This window comes from Diabrotica undecimpunctata, chromosome 10 (genome assembly GCF_040954645.1).
Source record: "Diabrotica undecimpunctata isolate CICGRU chromosome 10, icDiaUnde3, whole genome shotgun sequence".
Taxonomy (NCBI): Eukaryota; Metazoa; Arthropoda; class Insecta; order Coleoptera; family Chrysomelidae; genus Diabrotica; species Diabrotica undecimpunctata.
In genome coordinates this window covers 62190613-62214421 of record NC_092812.1, presented here as the reverse complement: position 1 = coordinate 62214421, position 23809 = coordinate 62190613, and the positions used below count along the sequence as shown (strand labels likewise).

Sequence of the window (23809 nt, the reverse complement as noted above, 5' to 3'; positions counted from 1 at the left end):
AATTCAGATAAACAATATGGCTTTACATCTACAACCACTGAGTGAACTGAAATAGATTTCAGTTCGAGCCCATTAAAGACTATTTTTGAAGATGATGATACACCTTAAAATGAAGAACACTGTCAACAATTCAAAAATTTGGTAATTAATGAGAAACGGATAGTAGATATGAGTCGGGAGAGGAACAATCTTCACCTTCAGTAAATGCTCAGTTGCAGCTTAAATAAAGGCTGCCTACAAATACCAGAATCCAGATGTATGAAGATCAATAAAATCATTTCATCACGTTTATAGATAAGGCACATGTCAGTAAAGTATTCTTAATCTTTTATGTCCTACAAGACAACCATAATCCCATACCTAAAACAGCACCACCTTTTATTTCCTCTATTGCTTATATAATGTAGCATATGTCCAAGAAAGTTGACAAGGAAATATGCTATAAAGAAGAAGAAAATTGTAAGCATTGAAAAACTGTCTTAAATATTAAAAAGAAAGGAGGAACACAATTACTGAAAATAAGGCAACTGCAGGAAGCAGATGAAACTCAGACCAAACGTAAAAGGAAAATATTAATAATAGAATAATAATGTGGCTACGGAACATATCCCACACGGTTTTAATTAAAATTTAAAAAATGTAAAAATATTAATTATTGTGATTTATTTGAAATTGAATACAGTAGATTTTTGAATATAATAATAGTATTTTTATTTATGTCAATGAAACTTTTTTTCTAAATAGTTATTTTTGATGCTGGTAAAGTACATTACATCCTTAACTGGATGACTACTGGCGCAATAATTCGACTATTTTTCAAAAATACAATTATCAATTTGATTAAGTTTGAAAAATCGATCCCTTATGCTCATCAAACAAACGAAAATGTTAGCAAACACAAAAAGCGGACGAAACACTTTGGAAGCTGCACTCAGAAATAGCGAAATTCTCCCTTCTTACCGGTCCTTTCGTTTCTGATCCAATCTGTACTTTTTGATTGAGGGGAATGATCTTGGTTGCTATGATCACGGTTAAATCTTTCTACTGGCGAGTCCTGAAACATAAGGAATTGCTTATTTAAATCTATTTTATCCTACATTTGTACAATAATATACTATAATATCCACAAGGAAACAAAGTTCCTGTATTTGGCTGTATACCATATATTAAAAAATTTTGAATAAAATCCTTTATAAAAAGGTATATAAAAAACCCAGTTGGGCTATGTTGAATTGACAAAACGTTTTCGGAATAAATATTCCATCATCAGTGTCTAGTTAATACATGGATGTAGCCACTAAATATGTGGGTAAAAACCCTTTAAAAATTATTAAATAAAATTTGGTTTACATTATGTCTAATTTACAGTTAAGATGTTAAAGTTACCGTTGGATTGGTAACATGGCGACATATGACTCTACATTAGTTGCGAGTCCTGAGACGGTATGTCTACGAGGACTTTGTCCAATGTAAACCAAATTTTATTTAGTAATTTTTAAAGGGTTTTTACCCACATATTTAGTGGCTACATCCATGTATTAACTAGACACTGATGATGGAATATTTATTCCGAAAACGTTTTGTCAATTCAACATAGCCCAACTGGGTTTTTTATATACCTTTTTATAAAGGATTTTATTCAAAAATTTTTATACTATAATATATTATACCAGGTGTGCCAAAAGAAGCGGGACACCAAACGCGACCTCCCTTCCTACCCCTTCTTCTTCTTCTTCTTGCGCCACTCCTATCGGAGATTGGAAATCATAAAAAGGCTATCCTGACCTTGTTTACAGCTGACCTAAAGAGTTCATTAGTGGTACAGCCAAACCACTCTCTCAAATTACGCAACCATAACATTCTTCTACGGCCTGGATTACGTTTTCCTTCTATTTTTCCTTGCATTATATTTGAAGTAATGCGTATTTATGTCCTTTCATCAGGTGACCCAAATATTCGAGTTTTCTTCGTTTGATCATTGACAAAATTTCTGGGTCTTTTCCTATCCTTCGAATTACTTCAAAGTTTGTGACTCTTTCAACCCAACTTATCTTCAGCATTCGACGGTAGCACCCCATTTCGAAACTATCAATATTTTTTATGTTGTTCTGTTTGAGAGTCCAGGCCTCTACACCGTATAATAGCGTGTTGAATACGTAGCCCTTTAGCATTCTTAATCGTAGAGGGATGCTTATATTTCTGTTGCACAAGATCCTACCCCTGGGGTCGGATAATAAGATTGAACTGAAATCTATTTCAATTCAGTAGAGACGATCCTGAAGAATTACCGACGTCGGTTATGTTTGGTACACCTGGCTGGGTGTACAACGTGCTGTAACTAAGTAAGTTTACCGTCTATATGGCATACGGAAGGGTGGATTAAATATCTGAAGTCTGTTAAATTATGTTACACACTGCTAGAGGCTATATTTCCATCTAGAGGTTTTTTTCAGTCTGTATTAGATTTTCTAGGTACTTTTGACTGTCAGTACGTCAGTATGGTCAATTACAAGCTCTTCTCAGTTCCTTTGCAATATTACTATACATTTTTTATCTTCTGGAGCTTTGATTAATTACCAACTTTTTCCCTAATAATGGGTGATAGTTTGTTTAACACGAATTTTTTTTTTTAATTAGATGTGGCTTGTAGTGCTCTTTCTGGATAGCTGTTGGTAATATACCAATAAAACACTGAAAACTTTGTTTTCAAAACTTCCACAAAATGTATTATAATATCTTATCACTACAGCTGTTTCGGTCTAGTGCCTTTCTTAAGTATTGTGTTGTCAACTGTTGTTAAATTTACTACTACTTCAATAATATCTAATTAAGAATAAAGAGGTATGTTTACCTGTGATTTTGAATATTTTGGAACTAAATGTTAGATATACCGGATAATGATCTGAGTATAGACTAGGGCAAGGTTTTACATTTAAGGTACCTGAATGGATTGCTTTAGTAATGCCAAAATCCACTAAGTAGGACATTTTATATTTGACACAAGACCGCTAAGCGAGCTTTCTTCTGGAACATTACTTGACATTTTTGTTCTTCATGACATATATAGTTGTAAACGTTTTGTTGTAATCAGATGTGACTCCGTGAGTTTTTAGTGTTAACGACTAAATTTATAACCAAGACCGATCGCTGTACGTGCCTTCCAAAGCACGGTGGCGGCTCTTAAATACGGAATTGAACCAATTCCGGTGTCTGTCCCGAGGATCCAAACCGAGAAGTCCAAGCCCTGACTTTGTAAGCCAGAAACATAGCCACTTTATTAAGTTTTATAAATTACTCTAAATTAATCAAAGCTTCATGGCCTGTTGTACTACTTAAAAAAAATAACATATAAATACTAAAAACATGATAAAATGTTTTAGAAAAAACCCAAAGTACTGTTTCTCTGTTACTAATATTTGTAATCTTAAAAAGTAATAGTTTAAATATTTTAAAAAATTGTTTAGAATATAGGTACTTACATTTCTTCTATAGTTTTGAGTGGCGTGTAAGGGATTATTAAAAATATAAGGTGTTACTATAGTATGCGGAACGTGAGCGATCTGTCCTCTGCTGTTTCTAGCTTTCCACCATTTTCTACTATCATCCAATATCTAAAATTAACAATGTTATTTTAAGTATCATTATAAAAAGATGATATTCTATTCATGCAAAAAATACCGGGTCAGAGGTGGCTCATGAGCACAATTTATTAGGACAATTAGAAACTAGAGCACAAATTATGTAACATGTACATACATGTTACATAATTTGTGCTCTAGTTATGTTATAGTTATGTATGTAACATGTACATACATGTTACATACATTTTACATAACAACATAACGTAAAATTATGTAACATATTAATGTCAACCAGACAATTTCAGACAGATTAGATTAGATTATGGAAGGTCGTTAAGGCAATGGAGCCTCACTACATTCAACTTCTATAGATCTTTTGTGCATATCTTCATCTAGGTAAACTCTAGGATCATATACTTCTGATGATATTGATTAGCTTTCTAGGTGGATTGTTTCCTAAGTCAGTGAGCGGTTGATTGATCTCTCCTAGGAATTGTAGTCGTTTTCAGAACAGGGCTACGTCGTTGCATAGTATATGTTCTACCGTTTCTTTTTCGTTGACACAGAAACGGCAGTTCTCACCATCAGATTTGCCCATTTTCTGATATGATATCTCAGAGCGCTGTGACCAGTAAGAAGGCTAGTGACCCAATTGCAATGACAAAAACTAATACCGACGGAGTGCTAGTAAACATAATCTAGGTGTACGTTTCCGCAGTCGATAAAGATGAGAACGAGTTTCTGAGTTTTACGACCAACTAAACACTGCGCTGAACCCAACAAAAAAACATGAGGTAACAATCATATTGCGAGATTTGAGAGACCGAAAGAGTAAACGGGAACATGGTTAACTCATAATGGAGAGCAAATTGAAGAGATTTAAAGTCGTACTCAAATCACTAGAGCCAAATTTGTAAATATAAAGAAAGTATTATGCAATAAAAATCTAAAGATGGATCTAAGGATAAGGTCACTGTCATGTTATGAGAGGTCAACAAATTAGAGGCATTTGAACGATGGTGCTAGCGTATAGTTCTGCCTATATCGTGAATAGGTAAAGTTCTTCTTCTTCTATGACACTACAGCATAAATTGAGCCTTGGCCTCCTTTATTTTTTGCCTTCACCCTTGCTTGTCTGTGGCTGATCTTCTCCATATACGGACTCCTAAAAGGACTTGTGCGTCGCTGTTTACTGTGTCTTTTCAGCGCTTTCTTGGCTTTTCAACTGGTTTCTTTCCCTGCCTTTTTGGTAGCATATCCTTTTTTTTTCTTGTTTTCTTCCACAGGTCCTAATACTTTACGTGTAATGTTTTGTGGGACTATATTTCTTCTCGTCTGTATCATTATTTTAATTTTTCTGTGTTACTTTCCAGACCTAGCCTTTTTGTTTGCGATTTTAACTCTCTGTATGTTTCCTGTGCTCCTGATGATGTGCTAGTCATAATATTAATATTATCGGCATAAGCGGCCAGTTGAAGAGAATGGTTTTTTAGATCTGCCACAAATAAAGTGAAAATTGCCATGCTAATATCCAATATTTAAGATAAGACGGAACTTTAAAAAGAAGAAAGTGAATATTAAAAGGTATAAAGAAGGAATATTACAATATAATTTGTATTTTGAGAACGATTTCCGAAGTGCAGATCGAAACGTCAAAATAACCATATTTTTAAATGAAATTGTGATTAATTCTCATTAAAGATAATAAATAATATCTTTCATACATATGACTAGTATTATTATAAAATATACGGCAACTAAAATACTCGGAACACCTTAGAAAAAAGTCTAGTACATAAATTTACCTCTAAATATTCTCCCCGAACGACAGTCAACTCTTTCTCATTATTCGCTGTTCTAGGATATGTAACTTGGACGATAGTAGCGCCTCTATTTTGTAAGTCCTCAAGGAAACTTTCCTGGTTTCTTCCAAAACCTCGTTCATCTCCACCATTCCTTTCAATCGAGTCAATGGAAATATCACTTCGGGTACTCTCTCCTAAAATAAATAAATAATTTTTATATTAAGACTATATATTTTTTAATTTTTGTTTTATTTTACCTAATGCTGCAATGTCCTTATCAGGTTGATGATGATTGTTTCGATCATACACATCTTGACTTGATGAGGGGTAGTCTGTATAGTCTCCTCCATACTGATCGTGTTGGTATGACTTGGGTTCTGTTTCATCAATTACTGGATATTCCGGCGACCAGCCATCCATAAATACGGGGTGATACGTCATAACATTACCTTTGTATTGATCTCTGTAACACCAAATTACTATTAACTTCAGACAAGAAAAGAAATACTTGGATCCGCAACAAAACAAAAGTGACCGATGTATTAACTCAGATAGCAAAACTTAAGTGGAAGTTCGCTGGACATACTATAAGACAGAAAGACGACAGATGGAATAAGATGATTATACACTGGAGACCATATAGTTACAAACGAAAAAGAGGAAGGCCACAAATGAGATGGTCAGATGACTTGAAGAAGCACGCAGGCGAAGTGGATACAAACTGCCTACAATAGAGAGACGTGGAAGAAGGAAGAGGAGGCCTATGTCCAAAATTGGACAGCAAGGGCTGTATAGATAGATAGATAGATTCCTTGCGTAAGGAATATTTTCAGAATTTTGGAAAATTAGTTGAACAACACCTATAGCATTTTTAGGATTTTAGGATATTTAGCTTTTATTCAAAGTATTTTTGTACTATCTTACCTGGGAATAAGCCATGCACTGCCAAGAGAATGCCATAATTCGGTTTCTTTACTAGTGACACAGTTCATTAACAAGTTAACAGCTTCTCTTGTGAGTAGTGGAGAAATGACATTATGTGGTATGTGTTGGTCGAAGTACTGATCATGTGCAGCTTCAACAATTAAAGCCAAAGGTGTGAAAAGGAAGTGGACCAGTTCCGGAGCGTTGGGATCATGTATATGCGCCTTTAACTTCGCCAAAAGGTTGAATGATAATTTAAACTTTTGGAAAATATCGACGAACTCCTTTTCTGGCGGTGGCTTTGTCCTCATGGTTAACATTCCGTCACCCATATCGCGTTTTTTGGTTTTTCTTGTTTTTCGTCTACGCTCAAGTTCTCGTGCAGCTGCAGCCGCGTGTTGTAATCTGGCTATGAACTTTTCTATATCATCAAAACAGTGGTTGAGGATAGTGACATCTCTTTCATACTTTTCACTTGTTGTAGAGCTTGAGTCGTCATTGTTGGCTGTGAGTTCTGAGTCTGATCCATAGTAGTCTCTAGTTACATCTCTGGATGGGCTTATTACGTTTTGCGGGGGTTTGTGGCTGGGAGGTGGAATGCTACTCTTACGGCTTCTCGTCGGTGCTTTACCCATTCGGAGTTCTTTCAAGTCTTCGACCAAATCTTGAGCAGATATACTCTGGCACTAAAACAAAAATAAAATATCTTACTAATTTTTGTCCTGAGACTAAGACCTGACTTATTGGTTAATTAAATTTATTGATTGATCAATTGTTGAATGAAAGGTAAATATTTTAAGTGAAATTCACAAATACAAAAGAGAAAAATACTCAACTAATATTAGCGATTCTAAAATTATTTATACTAATTTAGAAAGAGACATTTTTTACACAGAAGGCCGGGAGAATCGATTCCCAGCGCCGACGCAAATATCTAGATATTTTGAAATATATACAAAGTTAAGTTTTAAAAATTCAACCGTCTAAATAAAATATTAAAATATTATTTGTGTTAATATGATTGCTCCACTCTCCCATAATATGCAAAAGTCAGTAACTTTGTTGTAGAAAACAGATTGTTGCCCCAATGTCTCCCATATCTCCATTATGTTTTTGGAAGTAATTTGCTGTGGTACGCCGTCGGTACTCAAGTGTTGGATATTTTCTTTGCTCTAAAAGACTTCCACTTACCTTGTTAGGTTACTTATTTTGCAACTTTATCTTATTGTCTATATATAACGCTGAAATCAACTGGTGAATCCGAGTTTAGGTACTTCGAGTGTGGGTATATTTGTTAAATTAGTTTAATGTAGAAATTAGGTACTTTGAACTACTCTGTGTAGTTGGCTGACATATAGAGCGATTTAATTCTATATTTTTTTTTTTTTTATTTAAACAAATATACCCGCATCAACCACTAAGGGTTATTAGCGGGGTTCTTAATTCTATATTGTTACCACTAAACTTTCTTACGAAATTAGTGGTTATTGGGGTAGTAGTACCTTTGAATCTGGCAAGGGTTGTCAACGATTTTCCGGTACGTTATCTTGACATACGGTGGCAATGATAGACAATCCAAAGTCATCGGTCCATCTCCTCGGGGGTTAGTGTTAGGATTTCTGCATCATAGGTCATCATATTGGATTCTTTGAGCCAAAAATATCATTTATCTTTCCAAATGCAGCCTACGCTAAGTTTGTTCTTCTAGTCTGATATCATGGCCCAAATACTTGTAGGAGTCAATTGGTTCGATGTCTCTGACTACAACTAAGATATATTTGCTGTGGACTAAATTAGTCATAAATTGTGTTTTTAAACAATTTAATTAAGATCCACTCTTTTTGTGGCAATATGGAATTCTTAAAGCCCTGTTTCATCAGAAACTAAAACAATAGTAGTCAGCAAAGAACCAACCAGATGTAAAGTAGAAATTGATGGCATCAGTATTTAACAAGTAATGGAAATAAAATACCTGGGAATTACACTACATGAAGTGAAAGATCAAGTACGAAAAGCAGACTGGCAGGATGCCTTAATAACACTATATGGCGAAACAGACACATTAACACTGAGATGAAATCAAGAATTTATAAAGCCAGGATAAGACCAATAATGACATATGCCTCAGAAACAAGACCCAACACAGTCACAACGCAAAGGCTACTGGAAACAGCAGAGATGAAAGTACTGAGAAGAATTACAGGAAATACACTGAGAGATCGAAAGAGAAATGAAGACATTGGAAGAAAATGTAAGGTACAGTGTATAAATGAATGGACACAAAATGGAAAAAAAGAATAGAAAAACCACATAAGCAGAATGGATGAGACCAGTGTCGTCAAAATAGCAAGAGATAAGTCACCAATCGACAGAATAAGTATCGGAAGACCGCGCAAAAGATGAAGTGACTTTCATAGAGGTATTAATCCGCCAATGAACAAGAAGAATTGTTTATAAAGAGGAGGAAGAAGAAGAAGAAGTTTTTTCTATATCACTAGCACTGTCTTCTAATTCAAAATCGTCAAAATCATAGTCATCTCTTTCAAATAATACCGATAGTTCCTCCTCGGTAAGTTTTTTTCGCTTCGAAATATCGACGGTTTGTTCATTTTTATTTATATAAACGAACGACATATACTAAGACCCATGCTAAGCCAGCACATCTAATACACAGCAATTTTACTATTGCACGCACATAAATTGGGGAATTACAGGACTCACTGGCCAGGTATACGGGGAGTACCAGTCATTATATTTATCTGAAGTATCTTTGCACTGCAGTTGGTTGTTGAAAGAAGCAAAGAATATACCACAAGCATGCATAAAGCAGTTTTCTTTCGACAAAAAGGTCAAATTTCTGCCTAAGTATAGATGTTAAACAATCATAAATGTCTTTGCGACAACATTTGCAATGGCTGCTTATGATTAAATTATGCCCTATTTAGGATAAGGTACCAATGGAGAAAATTTGTTAGGAGTAGTAAAGGAAATCACGATATTCAGTAATGGGGAAACTATAAGAGAGTGAGAGTAGTCTAGAGTTCACATAATGGAACCTCAGGAATAGTTCAAAAAGTAAAACCACAAACGTATTGGAAGTACCAAAATTTACGAAATTAAACTATAATAAAGAAAAATTAAGAATTCTAGAAAGAAAACATATAAAAAAAAATTGCAAGGAAAACTGAAGTAGGAGAATTAAGACGATTACTTAAGAACGAAATTAGAACTCAGATGAAGGAGGAAGGAAGAAGCTATAATTTGCTACATAAAGGCAAAAGGGCTGAAATAGTAATCTCATATCCAAATAAGAGGGGAGGATAAACTTATAAAGAAAATATTAATATGGCAGCTAATTAATTCGAGACATCGATAATTACATAATGTCAGAACTTTTAAACTATAAAAAAACATCAAAATTTTTATGCAAATTTCTCGCAGAATTTGCGATTAAATTACTAAGGTGCGTCTGTTTTTTAAATGGAGATGTGCATATTTAAATATATTTAATGAATCACCATGACAATGTTATGTAAGCATGATATATACAACAATATGTTAACGTTGACCAACAAAGTGTTACTACTACAAGGTTGTATAAAATTTTTTGGATTTCCGAAAGTGAGAGCTTTAATTTCTTTTTCTCATTTATTTTTTGACCTTTGAGTGACTTTGAGTTTCGCTATTATCTCTTTCTTTAGTATCACAAGTTTCGCAGCCATATGTCATGATTGGTAGTATACACTGATCGAATACTTTTTTCTTCAGGTGAAGTGGTATCCTGGATTTGAATATATCTGCATTTTTACCAAAAGATGCCCAAGTCAGTTTCATTCTTCTGTTGATTTCTGGGAGTGAGGAGTCAGATTTATGTATTAATTGTCTCAGGTATACATAGCAGTCTGTCTCAAGTGCGGTGGCATTTATTATTACATCTTGGACATCCACTAGCTCGTTGTGCATGGTTTTTGTTTTTGTCACTTTTAGGTCAAGTTCACTTTTAGGTCAACTGCATTGTGCTCGCTTATAAATTCTTGTAGTTCTGCAGGATTATTAGCAATCAGAACGATGTCGTCTGCAAATCTTAGATGGTTGAGGTATTCTCCATTAATGGATAGGCCTTTATTCTGCTAGTTTATTTTGCTGAATATATTTTCCAGAGTTGCAGTAAAGAGCTTTGGTGATATTGCGTTTCCTTGTCGGACGCCTCTAGTAGTGGGAAATTCTGGAGTGTTGTCATCAATTTTTACCTTAGCTTTTGCTTGGCTGTATATATTTGCTAAAGTTTCTATGTACGGTTTGTCAATACCTTGGATGGTCAAAGCTTCTATTACTGTTTTGTAATATATAGAATCGAAAGTCTTCTCTGGGATATAGCGCACTATGCCATTATTGCACTGGGGATATATGATCCATAAAGGTTTGGCATAAAATACTTACATCTTATTTCTACCGGCGGTAATACTGCAATCACGCAGGTAATGGGAAACCATCTGATTATCTGCATAGAGAGCGTTATGAAATGACGACTGAGCAACAAAATTCTATGCTCTGCAATCTGGATAGGAACTGGTGCCATGGATTCCGTGTCGAATGGTGTAAACTGTGCGACCGGGCAGATAATTGTGGGCGACCAAGCACTAACTGATGGAAGATCAAACTTATCATTACGCAGAAAACACCGCATCGCAACGTGGAATATTAGGGGGCTGCTAGAGCCAGGTAAACTGTACATATTACAAAATTATTGTCCATCCAAACTTAAGATATTAAGTTTAAGTCTCGTCATTTCAGCTTTCACATTTTTATCATTTTGTCCGATTGATACAAACTTCTTACAAGTGGCTAATCTTATGGCTATTCTTGGGATTTTGCTGTTTGTTTTATGGTTGGTGATTTCTTCACGAAGAATTTTGTACGATCACAACCCCTGAGGTGCCGCCGGCTCTTGGGTTCCAAGCTGAATAATCAGAAACTTAATTTTTCTTGTTGGCTATTGCCGTGATAAATATAATTATTTATCATGGCATTCTTCATTCCTAGCTTTATTTTAATTCTTTCTTATCCAATTTCCATATCTACATATTTCTGGTTTAAATTTGGGAGAAATATTTATTTTAATCTCTTGCAACCATTTTAATATTTCTTAATGTAACTGAAGCCTTAAAAACATTCATAAAATCATTCCAGATTTTTAATTAATATAATATAATGATAATAAGTAAAAATGTATCAGGGAATTGCCAGGCATATCTTTTAAAAATCCCCTTCATGTGCGAAAATGTGTTAATGGATGAATGAAATTACAAAAATTAAATAACGATAATAATGAACATATTGGGCGGAATTTAAAAATGATCCTACAATGAGAGTTAATGTATATAGGAAATCGTCATCGTCATCGTGAAGAGAACGAAACGCACATATTTTGTAAATTCAAGACTTGCATCATGCACTAAAATGTTAGTTTTCCAGATTGCATGTTTAAAATTTATAGATCTTCTAATAACTCTTTGTTTGTCTTCTAACTTCACCTTTAAAGAACGTTGTACTTGTTATTGTATATGTATATATATACAAGCCATACGCTCCCGAAGAAGCTGAAGCTGTTATCACTTGAAGATTCTTTTTGTGTGGGGGATCATCCCATTCTGGGTTTGGTCTTACAGATTTACAGTGACTTAACTGTTTCCGCTACTTTTCTCAATTCTTCTTTGATTATCCTTTCTATATTTCTAATTTCCTTACTCCTTAAGTCTTTTTCCACTTGTTGTCTCCATCTCTGTTTAGGTTCTTTTACCTGGTGGTATCCATTCCGTTATAACTCTTAACGGATTGCTCTTGTCCTTTCGCATTATGTGTCCACACCATCTAATTCTTTGTGCTTTTATTGCTCTAACAATGTTCTTTTGACCCATCCATTCTTGTATTTCGTGATTCATCCATTGTCTTGCATCCTCTTCGTTTTCCCTCTTTGGTCCCAGTATTTTTCTGATAATATTCCTCTCAAGAACTTTCAATTGCTCTTTTTCTCCTGCTGTGAATGTAACTGTTTCTGCAGCATATAATACTATTGGTCTTATGGTCGTTTTGTAGATTTTCATTTTTGTGTTTCGCCTTATTTTCCTATCACTAAACAATTTTTCATTTCTAGAAAACGCTGTATTTACCGCTTGAATTCTTCTTTTCATATTTACACTTCCATTTCTTCTGTTGACTAGTACTCCCAAATATTTGAATGATTCAACCTCTTCGAAACTGTGTGCATCTATTGTCAGTTCTGTCATTTGTGTCTTCTTTTTCCTGCTTACGTTCATGTATTTTGTTTTATTTTCATTTATTTCCAGTCCTCTCAGTTGGTTTTCTATTTCTTGGAAGGTTTTCTTTAATGCGTTTTTATCTGCTGTTACTATGGTTATGTCGTCTGCATATCCTATTATTTGTACTGCATTCTTGTTTATAGTTCCTGCGTTTGACAGCTTTTTTATTATCTTATCTACTGATAGAATAAATCGTACCGTTGAGAGCGCATCTCATTGTCTTACTTCATTTTCTATTTTTATTATTTCTATTTTTTCTCTTCCGCTGTCTATTACTGCTTGGGAATCTTGCATTGTCATTTCTATAACCCCTCCATTGCAAGCATGGATTACTTAATTAATTTCAAGAGACTAATATCCAAATCAAAGTGGGAAATAAACTACAGTGTTAATCCAGTAGTACAATCGCTGACACCCCTCCAACGCAAGTATGAAACAAATTAAAACAAATAAATGGACCCAACATAACATATACAATACCTGCCCTTATCCACGAAACTAATGTTATCACAGACTACCAGAAAATTGCTGATACCTTCGCATAACATTTTTTGGGCAAATCCAATAACAAAATAAATCGCATACGGACACATGCTGAACAGCACACTTCTCAGTCCTTTTTGCCTAACCCCGATCTATTGATCCTACCGTTCACTCTACACGGACTCTACGATCTTGTTAACTTTTTAAAATATTCTGCTGCAGATACAACTACACTCAGATACATTAAGAAAATTATTAGATCTGTACAATACATTATGGACGTACAGTATTGCCCAAAATAAACAGTACTGAAACTGAAACATAGATGTCTCTTTGTGCGAACTGTCATATTCAAATTAACTAGTATAGATCTGTCAAGTAATCCTTAAACAATTAATTATTAAGACCTAATTGTTGAAAATGGTGTTAAGTATAGAGGAAAAAATGTTTCTTGTGGAGCATTATTTTCGCTCATACGGAATCGGCCGACGTAATAGTGTAAGTCTGCAATACGTGTGTGATCCATTTACACAACGGTTTAATAAACTTTCTCCAAATAATGCTGTAATTTTGAAGGTTGTTGAAAAGTTTAAAAATACAGGTAATGTATTGTACCAACAAAAAGGAAACTCAGGGCGTCCCAGGGCAGTTAACAACAACGATAACTATGAACTTGTTTTTGAGCAAATCTTGGAAAATCCGAAAGCCAGCCAGACAAAAACAGCGTTTCATCTTGGCTTAAAACGAACTTTCTTGCAAAGAATCCTGAAGGAGCTGGGTGCATTTTCGTATGTGATTCAGGTACATCAATAACTACATCCCAGGGATTATCACAGTAGAGTGGAATATTGTGCCAGAATTCTTGAATTACAGTATGAAAATCCTGAATTTTTGAAAAATGTATGGTTTTCAGACGAAGCACATTTTCATTTTTCAGGAAATGTAAATCGTCGTACAAATCGATTTCTGGGCTTTGCCAGACCAGATGGAGTTCAAGAAGTTCCTTCACATAGCGCAAAAGTGAGTGTCTGGTGCGCAGTTTCAGGACACGGAATCATTGTTCAACACTTTATCGAAGAAAATGGTAGGCAAGTCACACTTAATCAACATACAAATTTTAACACAATTTATCCCTGATCTACTTCAATTTTGTCGTGCACGTAATTTGGCATTTCGAGACCAATTTTTTCAGCAGGATGGGGCAACTTGCCATACTGCTGTCGCAGTTCGTCAATTTCTTCACGGGCATTTTCCAAACAAATTCATTTCACGTTTTACTGACTTCCCCTATCCTGCACATTCTCAAAACTTAACATCTCCAGACGTATACATTTGGGACATGGCTAAAACTGTCGTTTTTAAATAAGCACCACAAACCATCAATTAGTTAAAGGATGCCGTTAGAGCCTTCTTTGCGGACCTAAGATAACCTTTATTCCATATTATTACGAGAAATCTGGAATATCGGTGTGAAGTCTGTCTTGGGAGAGGAGAAGCTCATTTAGAACATGTTATAAAGTGTCCATAATATGTATTTTTTAAAACAATAAAATGTAGTCAGATTTAGACTAGATAGGTGTACTATAGACAGCCTGATTACATTAGAATCTGAAATTGCTTACGCCATGAAAAACAGGTGCAAATAGAAATCATTCTATAATACTTCAAAATCATTAATTCTCATAAAACTTAATGACGTCAAATTAGAAGGTAACCTATCGACCTTTATTAACCAATTTTTAACAAATACAACATTTTAAGTGGCCATAAATGATAAAATGTCTACACTGCAAGCTGTAGAAAATTGACTACCACAGTGCTCTGTTATTAGCATCACACTATTCTTGATCTGTATTAAAGATAATATGTTCTATAACAAAAACACAAGTCCACGCCTGCTGTGCTAATATCTCATACTATTTTGTCAATTAAAGCCACATCCAGTACATACATCTTACTTCAAAATACCCTAGAGATTTTGAACAATTGGTCAGCAGGAATATATAAGTATAAAATTGGATAGATACTGTCATAGAGAAACCATATACAAGAAATTAGGATAATTATTTACAAATAATTAACATAATTAAGACCCTTGCTCACGATCACTGAAAAGTTGAAGAGGAAGTATTACTTAGAATTTACCGAGCTCTAATCAGATCCAAACTAGATTATGGTAGCATCCTCTACAAGTCCGTCTGCAACGCTCTCCTAAACTCTCTTTACGTCATCCAAAACACATCTCTCTGAATTTGTTTTAATGCCTTTGGACCTTTTTTTTCTTTATAGAGGAGGGGTCTGGAATCTTCCAAAGACATTTCAGTTCAGGATGTCGCCTGACTGACCTTAGTGCAGGATTCGTTCTTCGTACTCCCGGCGATAGTTCCCGAGGTACTTTAAAATGCCCTATCGTAGCCGAGTCTACGTCGAACGCTTACCTGCTAAACCAGACCCTCCTCTGTCATGCAGCGATCCGGAAGTGAAATGGACGCAGTAAGGCCGACATCACTTCCGAAGCACTACCTTCATTCATCCACAGACTGTCAGCAAGGAGGCTCCCTGTCTCGTTCTAGGTAGCGCGTAGAAGGCCCTCATCGCTCCTAGTACGGCATCACTCCCAGACGGGCATTTCCTCCTGACTCGCGCAGTGTAACTCATACAGTCTGAATCACTTTTCTAACTTCCAGCATCTTTCCTTCTTACCTTTGCCATTGTTCCAGCTGTATTTCTTCCTCTTCTTTTTCTTGATCACTGCACGGATATACTTGTGTACACTAGTCCAACCTGCTTTATTTTCAATCATTCTCTCAATCGTTTCTCTCACTGTAACAAAATTCACACCTGTCTCTCTTTCCATTCTGTTCCCTTCTACTATCCATCTGTTGCACTCTAACATCGTATGTGTCACAGTGTCCGAGTGTCCACAGTATAGACATTTATCTATGTCAGCCTTTCCTAACCTAGAGAGGTAGGGCCTAAAACACCCGTGTCCTGTAAACACCTGCGTCAGGAAATAATCCAGTCGCCTGTGGTCACAGTCCACCCAATCTCTAATGTTCGGGATCAGCATTTTCGTCCACTGTGCCTTTAGACCTAGCCCATCAGAAAGTCTTCATATCAAAGCCTTTGAATCTCCCCTGATCAATAGTAGAGAAAGACTCATTTTGAATTACTTTGCAAAGGTTTTTGTTAACCCCTTAAACCCAGCTGCCAATCTTGTGGCAATACACACACAATTACTGGCCATAGATAAATCTAGATCGGTATCTCCATTTGACCGTAAATTACACCAGTTAATGGACAATATAGATTTTTTAAACCCCTATTTATATCCATCATACCCCGACTTGGACCAGAAAGCTCCACTCTTAACACATCTATGTATCTACGACACAAAGAAAACTCATACCTTTCCACTTACGATAAGAATTCCATCAAATGATAGATATCGAAAAGTTTGACACAATCTGCTACATGGATATCAGCAAGGATGAACGTAGTACAAGCTGCGCAGTTGCTACAATAGATCAAAACATAGGGTCATTTCGTCTTTTAGCAATCTAGTATACACACAGTAGAAATATATGGAATTCATAAAGCTCTAGAAGTCACACCTAAATGCAGAAAATACATAGCCTTATGCACCGATTCATCGATTCAGTCGCTAAGAACCATAAGCTCACAATACCCATTTGTTAATTAGATACACAATCACTGTCACCAGCTATTAACTTCGCAACTTTTTAATAAAAAAGCGCATCAAGCAGCAAAAAAAGTTAATTGTCCCAATTTTTCAGTCAAAAGAACACAATTATATCAAGGCCTAAAATATATCTTCAACCAATCGGTATTGGAAAATTGTCAAGATCAATGGAATAGAAGCACATCCAAATTACACCAAATACAACCAAGAATACGATTTCCTTATATCTCTGTACAGAAACGATGGGACAAAACAAGAATTAGAACAATAATAGGTCACACTCGACTCACGTATGGTTACTGGAAATCCGCCAGTTTATGATAGCTATATCAACACACTTTTCATGCAGCACATCCTGCTTGAATGCAGTACCATCCGACATCAGCATAATATTAATGGTACCCTTAGTAACATTTTTAATTTACCTGGATTAATGAACTCAACTGATTTTTTGAAAGACACTAACCTACATAATTTGATATAAAATGTTTAAAATTTTGTATACAGGGTGGTCTTTAAGTAATTGTACAAACAGAAACCGTATATTCTGCACTTAAAAATATTACGATTTAAGCCAACTTGCTTTAATAAAATATAGATATTAAGAAAGATACAGGGTGTTAAAGTGGAAATTAAAAATTTTATTTTTCACTATAAGTTTTACGTTTGTAAATATTTTTGGACAAAAATTTACAATTGGATGCTTTTAGATAGGATAAACTATAATTTTATACATATTTTAATGTAACTGATAGAGGACGCCACATATGCCACATGTGTGGCATAAATTTGCGCTTAATTTTTTTGTTCTTTAAGATAGCTCTATTTGTGTTAAAAAATATTAAAGATGCATTATTTTTACAAAGAAAAGGTATACTTGTTAGTAACCTCAAAATTCAACCGTTTTGCCAGCTGCATAATAATTCTTATTTTGATTTGTGCGGTAAAGCACTGAATACCTCTAGATAAGCGTAATTCATAGTTTATTCTTATTAAAACAACTTAAAGATGATAATGTAACATCACAAAATGCTTTGTTATACATTTTCTTCTTTAGGTGCCGTGTCCGTATTCAGACGTTGGCCATCATCATGTTTACAATTTCCCTTTTCTATCCCTTCTTAAGTTTCTATACTAGCGTTGTATTAGTTTTTCTCTATTGTAAAATGCTGAAAACCCAAAATATGTTGTTTATGCAAAATGGTACACCACAACATTCTAAAGAAAAGGCAGTTAGAACATACTTAAATACAACTTTTCTGAACGTTGGATTGGTCGTGGTAGTCATATTCCTTGGCAATGTGGTGAGATATTGATATAATTATTTAATTCAGAAAAAATCCGAAAAAAATGTTTATTATTCATTACGTAAATTGTTTACCCATTTTTATTAGGACAAATAATAGAAACTAGAGCACAGGTATGTAACAACACATATGTGTCTTGTTTCATAATACTTTTGCTACAAATCTAGCCATAAAGACTCAGCATTTTTACAAAAACATCATCGTTTTCCTAATAACCGATATTTTTATTATAAATATAGTAAACACACGGGCAATTTAGTTTAGCATTATATTAGTTCGTTAGTAAATAATAATAGTCCATTTGTTCGAGATGTAATTATAATTACTCGTAAGCTGTAACATATCATATAAATAAGTAATGTCATCGATAGGTTATTCCTTGTGGATTTAAGTAACCAAAACCAATGGACGAGATACATCACAGTTTAATACATTATTTAACCTCTGCGACAAAAAAGATGTACTTCCATAATATACCATAAGATTTGGATATGTATCCAAAAGAATATATTCATACATTATACATTATAGCCACCAAGTAACCCAGAATTTAATCCGCTTGATTTGGGTATATGGAGCGTATTAAAACAACGTGTCTATAAGAATCCCATAAATATTCGCAACCAACTATGGGAAGAAATAAATAGTGCAGCAGTTTCTTTAGAACGAATGATGCTATTTAATATGAGAGGATCTTTTATGGAATATATCGACAAATGAATTAAATAAAATGGTGGACATATCAAACACTTACTTTGACAAAAAGTTATGTTATTTAGTTTAACTATTTCTTAATTTGGTTTGTAAACAAAATGTTTTGATTATGACTTTAATTTAACATAAAACGTAAAATGTTTGATGTAAAATTATATTATTCTGTTATTTTGTCAAATCCTATTATTAATTATCCTGCTGATATATTTATTTTATTTAATATTTCGTTAACTATTAACTTTAGTTTAAGATATTTTATACCAAAATTCAGAAGTATTAATGTTTTTGTCTATTTTTCCTTCGTTGCCTGGAGTAATTGCTTTAAATCAGAATTATGCAGCTGATTTGTAAAATGCGATTATCTCGAAAACTGTTAAGTTTTGAAGTTATTAACAGGTATACCTTTTTTTTGTTAAAATAATGTATCTTTAATATTTTTTATCCCAAATATAGGTAACTTAAGGAGCAAAAAAGTTAAGTGCAAATGTATGCCACATATGTGGCGTATGTGGCGCCCTCTATCAGTTACATCAAAGTGTGCATCAAATTATAATTTCTCATATTTAAAAGTACCCAATTGTAAATTTTTATACATAAATGTTTACAAACATGAAAGTTATAGCGAAAAATAAAATTTTAATTTTCCACTTTAACACCCTGTATCTTTCTTAATATCAACATTTTATTAAAGCAATTTGGCGTAAATCGTAATATTTTAAAGTTTAGAATCTACTGTTTCTTTTTGTACAATTACTTAAGGACCACCCTGTATATAACAGTGCCAACACTTGTAAAATTTGAACAAATAATGTAAACATTGTTTTTAGTGCCCATGCTCATGTCAATAACCATTAGTTGTGGACACACGTAAATTTCAATAAAAAAAATTCTTCTGCTATATTTTCATGTTGAATTATGATTTGAAACAGTTTTTAATATGATTATTTCATCACCGCATGTTTAATATGGATACCTTAGTATTGATTAACATCCTGCCCAAAATAACCTCAAGTAAGACTTCCACTAAGACATTAATAAAAATGGAAATGCTGTATTTAATGATATTGATATTCAAAAGTAGCTAAAACTTACCGCAAAAAAGAATACGAAAAACAATACACGAATGGTATCAATTTATATTGCTCTTCACACTGAAATAAACAGCATGTAACAATTGATTATTAAAACTTATATTGTACTCTAATCTGAAAGATCTGTGAGATCATCCATCAACGATAGAAAATAAATCATTGTTATCTTATCAAATACTACGTTGAATGTGCATTTATTATTATATTTCTATATTTTTTAAAAAAGTGTTACAATAACAAAGCTACGACCACACCTAACATCAGGGCACTTGAACGTCAGCATAGACAAAAATAGCAGAATTTATTGATAAATTAAACGGGATCAGCTAAATAAAAATATTTTGATGATGAAAAAACATCATATACGATTATGGCAGAAAATTTGAGTGTCGTGGTTCTACATAGAAAATAGTCGCCTACACTTAGAAGGTAGAAGCTGCTATAACTGGAACCAAAAATATAAACCATGAGGTTTAAAAATTGTAAACAGCATAAAATGAAAAACATTATTTTACAGAACAGACGAGTGAAAAGGCCTAATTGCTAAAATGAACAATATGTTTAGAAGCAGATATCTATATCCATAAATCAACATTAATCAGCATTTCAGTCTCGATCTATATATAAATGTTAATAAAGGGTTAAGATAAGAAAAATGCCCTCACTTCCAGAAATCATTTTTTAAATTTTTTTTACGTTTTATGTAATTAAAAAATAAGCCACAGTGCAATTTTAGCCTGCCAACTTCTCTCCTTACCCCCTTCGACCAAAAACGTCATTTTTGACGTCACTTGTCTATATAAACGTCATTTTTGAAGGTGGCTGCAGGTCCATTTTTTTTATTTTGTGTATTTGATCCAAAGTTATATCTCTGATTTTTTCAGATTTTTCGGTATGGTGAGCCATCTTCAAAAATCCGAAAAACTGTTTTTTAGGGGTTTTGGGGGATTTCCTCCATTTTATGGACTTTAAAACAGATTAAATCAAGGTTTTTTTATAAGTTTTATTTATTTTAAATTAAATAACGCTTTTAGGTTATTCAAAAATTGCTTTAAACATGTTTTCACGGTTTTTAAGGGTTTTGGTGAGGTTTACATGATTAAATTGTATTTTATATGATTAAAAAATAAGAAAATAGTGGGGTGGTGAGCCCACCACCCCCTTACTTCTTCACAAAAAACGTCATGTTTTCGTTTTTATTATATTTTTTTTCTGTAGGTTGAAATCAATTTAAAAATTTCAAAAAATTCACCCGTATGGTTGAGGCTTTTACAAAACCTTTTGTTTGGTGGTGGCTGCAGGTCATGGTTTTTTGGTTTAAAGGTGTTTCGCTTAATTTTTGAATGTTCTAACGACCTCATTTAGTTTAAAATATATATGACCAATAAAAAAACCTTGATTTGATCTCTTTTGAAGTCTATAAAATGAAGAAAATCCCCCAAAACCCGTAAAATTCCCATCTTCAAAAATGCGAAAAACTGTTTTTTTTTTCGAATTGGTTTTCCATTTGACAAACAAGTTTTGTGGTTGCTGTATGTCTAAAAAGACGTTGTTTTCGGTAGCTGGTGCTACCAATTTCTATTGGGGTAACGTACATACAACCTATACTATTTGTTGCCAAAATTACATTGCTGCTATATCGACTATAGTTTACTGGTATATACATTTTCTTGCAAATTGATATTGTGCTGAACTACCGATTTCATTTTGTGTTGAAATTTGAACTTTCTAAACTTTCTAAAACAGCATTTTACGTGTATATAAACATTTATCATTTATCATATTTATTTTCCGTACATCTGTTTTACGTTAATTTATTCGCCTTTGGTAAATATTTCCGATTATGAATAAGTACTGGTTTTTGTATCTTTCTCACGCGTATTTTAATCTGTAGTTAGTAAGGATTTATTAGAATGAAATGTATATATAATCTTCCATTTTATGTCATTTGCTTTAAATATAGTTTATACTACTGCTCTATACTACTTTATACTACTCTTCTTACTTATTTCTTTGACTATTATCTTATAAAACCAAGGCGAAAGGGAGCAACCAGCACGTTCTAGATTGAACATAGAGAGTATCCCTCCTTTTTGATGGCCTTATATATTATATAGAGGTCATCGTATGTGCAGAAAACAACACAAGTAATGACCACACTTTAAACTGTCCACGCAAAGAACGCAGCAATAGCAATAGCGTACAGTGTATACTTTTGTATAGGTAACCATCCCTCGGAAGGGCAGCAGCATATACAAACAAATCAGCTCAACAAGTCAGCTTTCTGCTGACTCAACTGAAATTGGAACATTTTATTTAAAATTACAAGACATTATCCTTAAAGATGGACTAACTTCAGACCAAATATTTAACTGTGATGAGACAGGCCTTAACTTTAAAATGCTTCCATCCAAAACACTAGCTGCTAAAAATGAAGGAACTGCAACAGGTTACAAAAAAAGCAAAGAGAGTCACAATCATGATTTGCAACAATGCTTCTGGTTCATTAAAATTAAAACTTCCTTTAACTGGATAATCCAGAAATCCAAGGCCATTCAACAATGTCCAAATAAATTGCTTACCTACAATCTATAGCAACCAACACAATGCATGGATGGACTGTAACACTTTTAAGGACTGGTTTTTTAATGACTTCGTGCCCGTCATTGATGCCTACCTAATAAACAAAACTCTGCCCGGGAAAGCTTTGTTGTTGTTAGACTACGCACGATCCCACCCAGATGCGAGTAAATTGATTAGTGGTAACATACGAGCTGTGTTCCTTCCACCCAATGTGACGTGTCTCATCCAACCCCTAGACCAAGGCGTTATAGAAGCAATGAACAGGAATTATCGGCGGAAGCTTCTTCAGGTACTGCTAACTAAGCTGGATAGGACTGACTGTAATTGAGGCATTGAAGAAGATCACGCTTAAAGATGTCTATTTAGAAGTCGTAAAAAAAATTATTTAAGATAGACAACAAAACACAAGACGTTCAAAATGAAACTGATGACTGTGAAGTTGATTCTATAGCCAACCTAGCCAATCAATTATAAGTAGAACAAACAATCGGAAACCAAGACATCATCGATTGGATGAATCTAGATGAAGAAATGGAACTGACAGATGATGCAATTGCCAATCTAGTTCTAAACGTCACCCTTGAAGAAGAAGAGATACAGATGAGATAACTCAAAAGATTTCTCATTCCGATGGATTGAAGTCCCTTGAAGTAGCTCTCGCATACATCGAACACCAAGAAAATCGACACCATTAGACGTCCTCCATTTTCAACGTTGGCGCAACATCGCCGCCTCAAAAAGAAGAATGAAGTTGAAACAAAAATCAATCAAAGACTTTTTAAACAGTAACATTTATAAGGTAACTTTTTTATCTTTTATACTACTTTTATATTAGTTTTTAGTTATTAAAATAAACACATTAAAAATTAATTTACGTAGGTACACATCAGTATAACCAATCTCAGTGTTAACCGAGTTTTTTCGGTATCCGAGGTAGTGACGGTCCCAATTACCTCGGATAATCGCGAGTCTACTGTACTACTAAAAGTTATTAAGGACTTTAAGGTAGAAAAATGTCTTATTTTAGCGATATATTGAGAAAAAACCGATGTTGAACATTTCCGATATATCAAATATTTGTTCGATACTTAATTTGTTATCGCACTCGTGTAAGCCTAATGACGTCCTCTAAGTGGTAATTAAAAAATAAAAAAAAGGATTAATAGTAATTCCCTTAAGTCTACACATAGATAAAAATACTTTTGTTATATTTAGAGATGATTTTAAAAATTACTAAGGTGTGCCTCAAGGCTTGAAGAAAGGTAATAAAAATGCGAAAAACTATATAAAAATATTAG

General features: G+C 34.0%; 1 protein-coding gene across 1 annotated transcript in view; it reads right to left on the bottom strand.

Annotated features, from left to right (window-relative positions):
* Positions 1-23809, bottom strand: part of LOC140452071 (epidermal growth factor receptor kinase substrate 8-like) — a 109661-nt gene that overhangs the window by 13741 nt on the left and 72111 nt on the right. Inside the window, exons 4-8 of the mRNA XM_072546119.1 lie at positions 6311-6996; positions 5644-5849; positions 5387-5580; positions 3480-3611; positions 961-1054 (exon numbers count right to left, since the gene is read on the bottom strand). Of these exons, the coding sequence (XP_072402220.1) occupies positions 961-1054; positions 3480-3611; positions 5387-5580; positions 5644-5849; positions 6311-6996 (1312 nt within the window). The remainder of the gene's footprint in view (positions 1-960; positions 1055-3479; positions 3612-5386; positions 5581-5643; positions 5850-6310; positions 6997-23809) is intronic.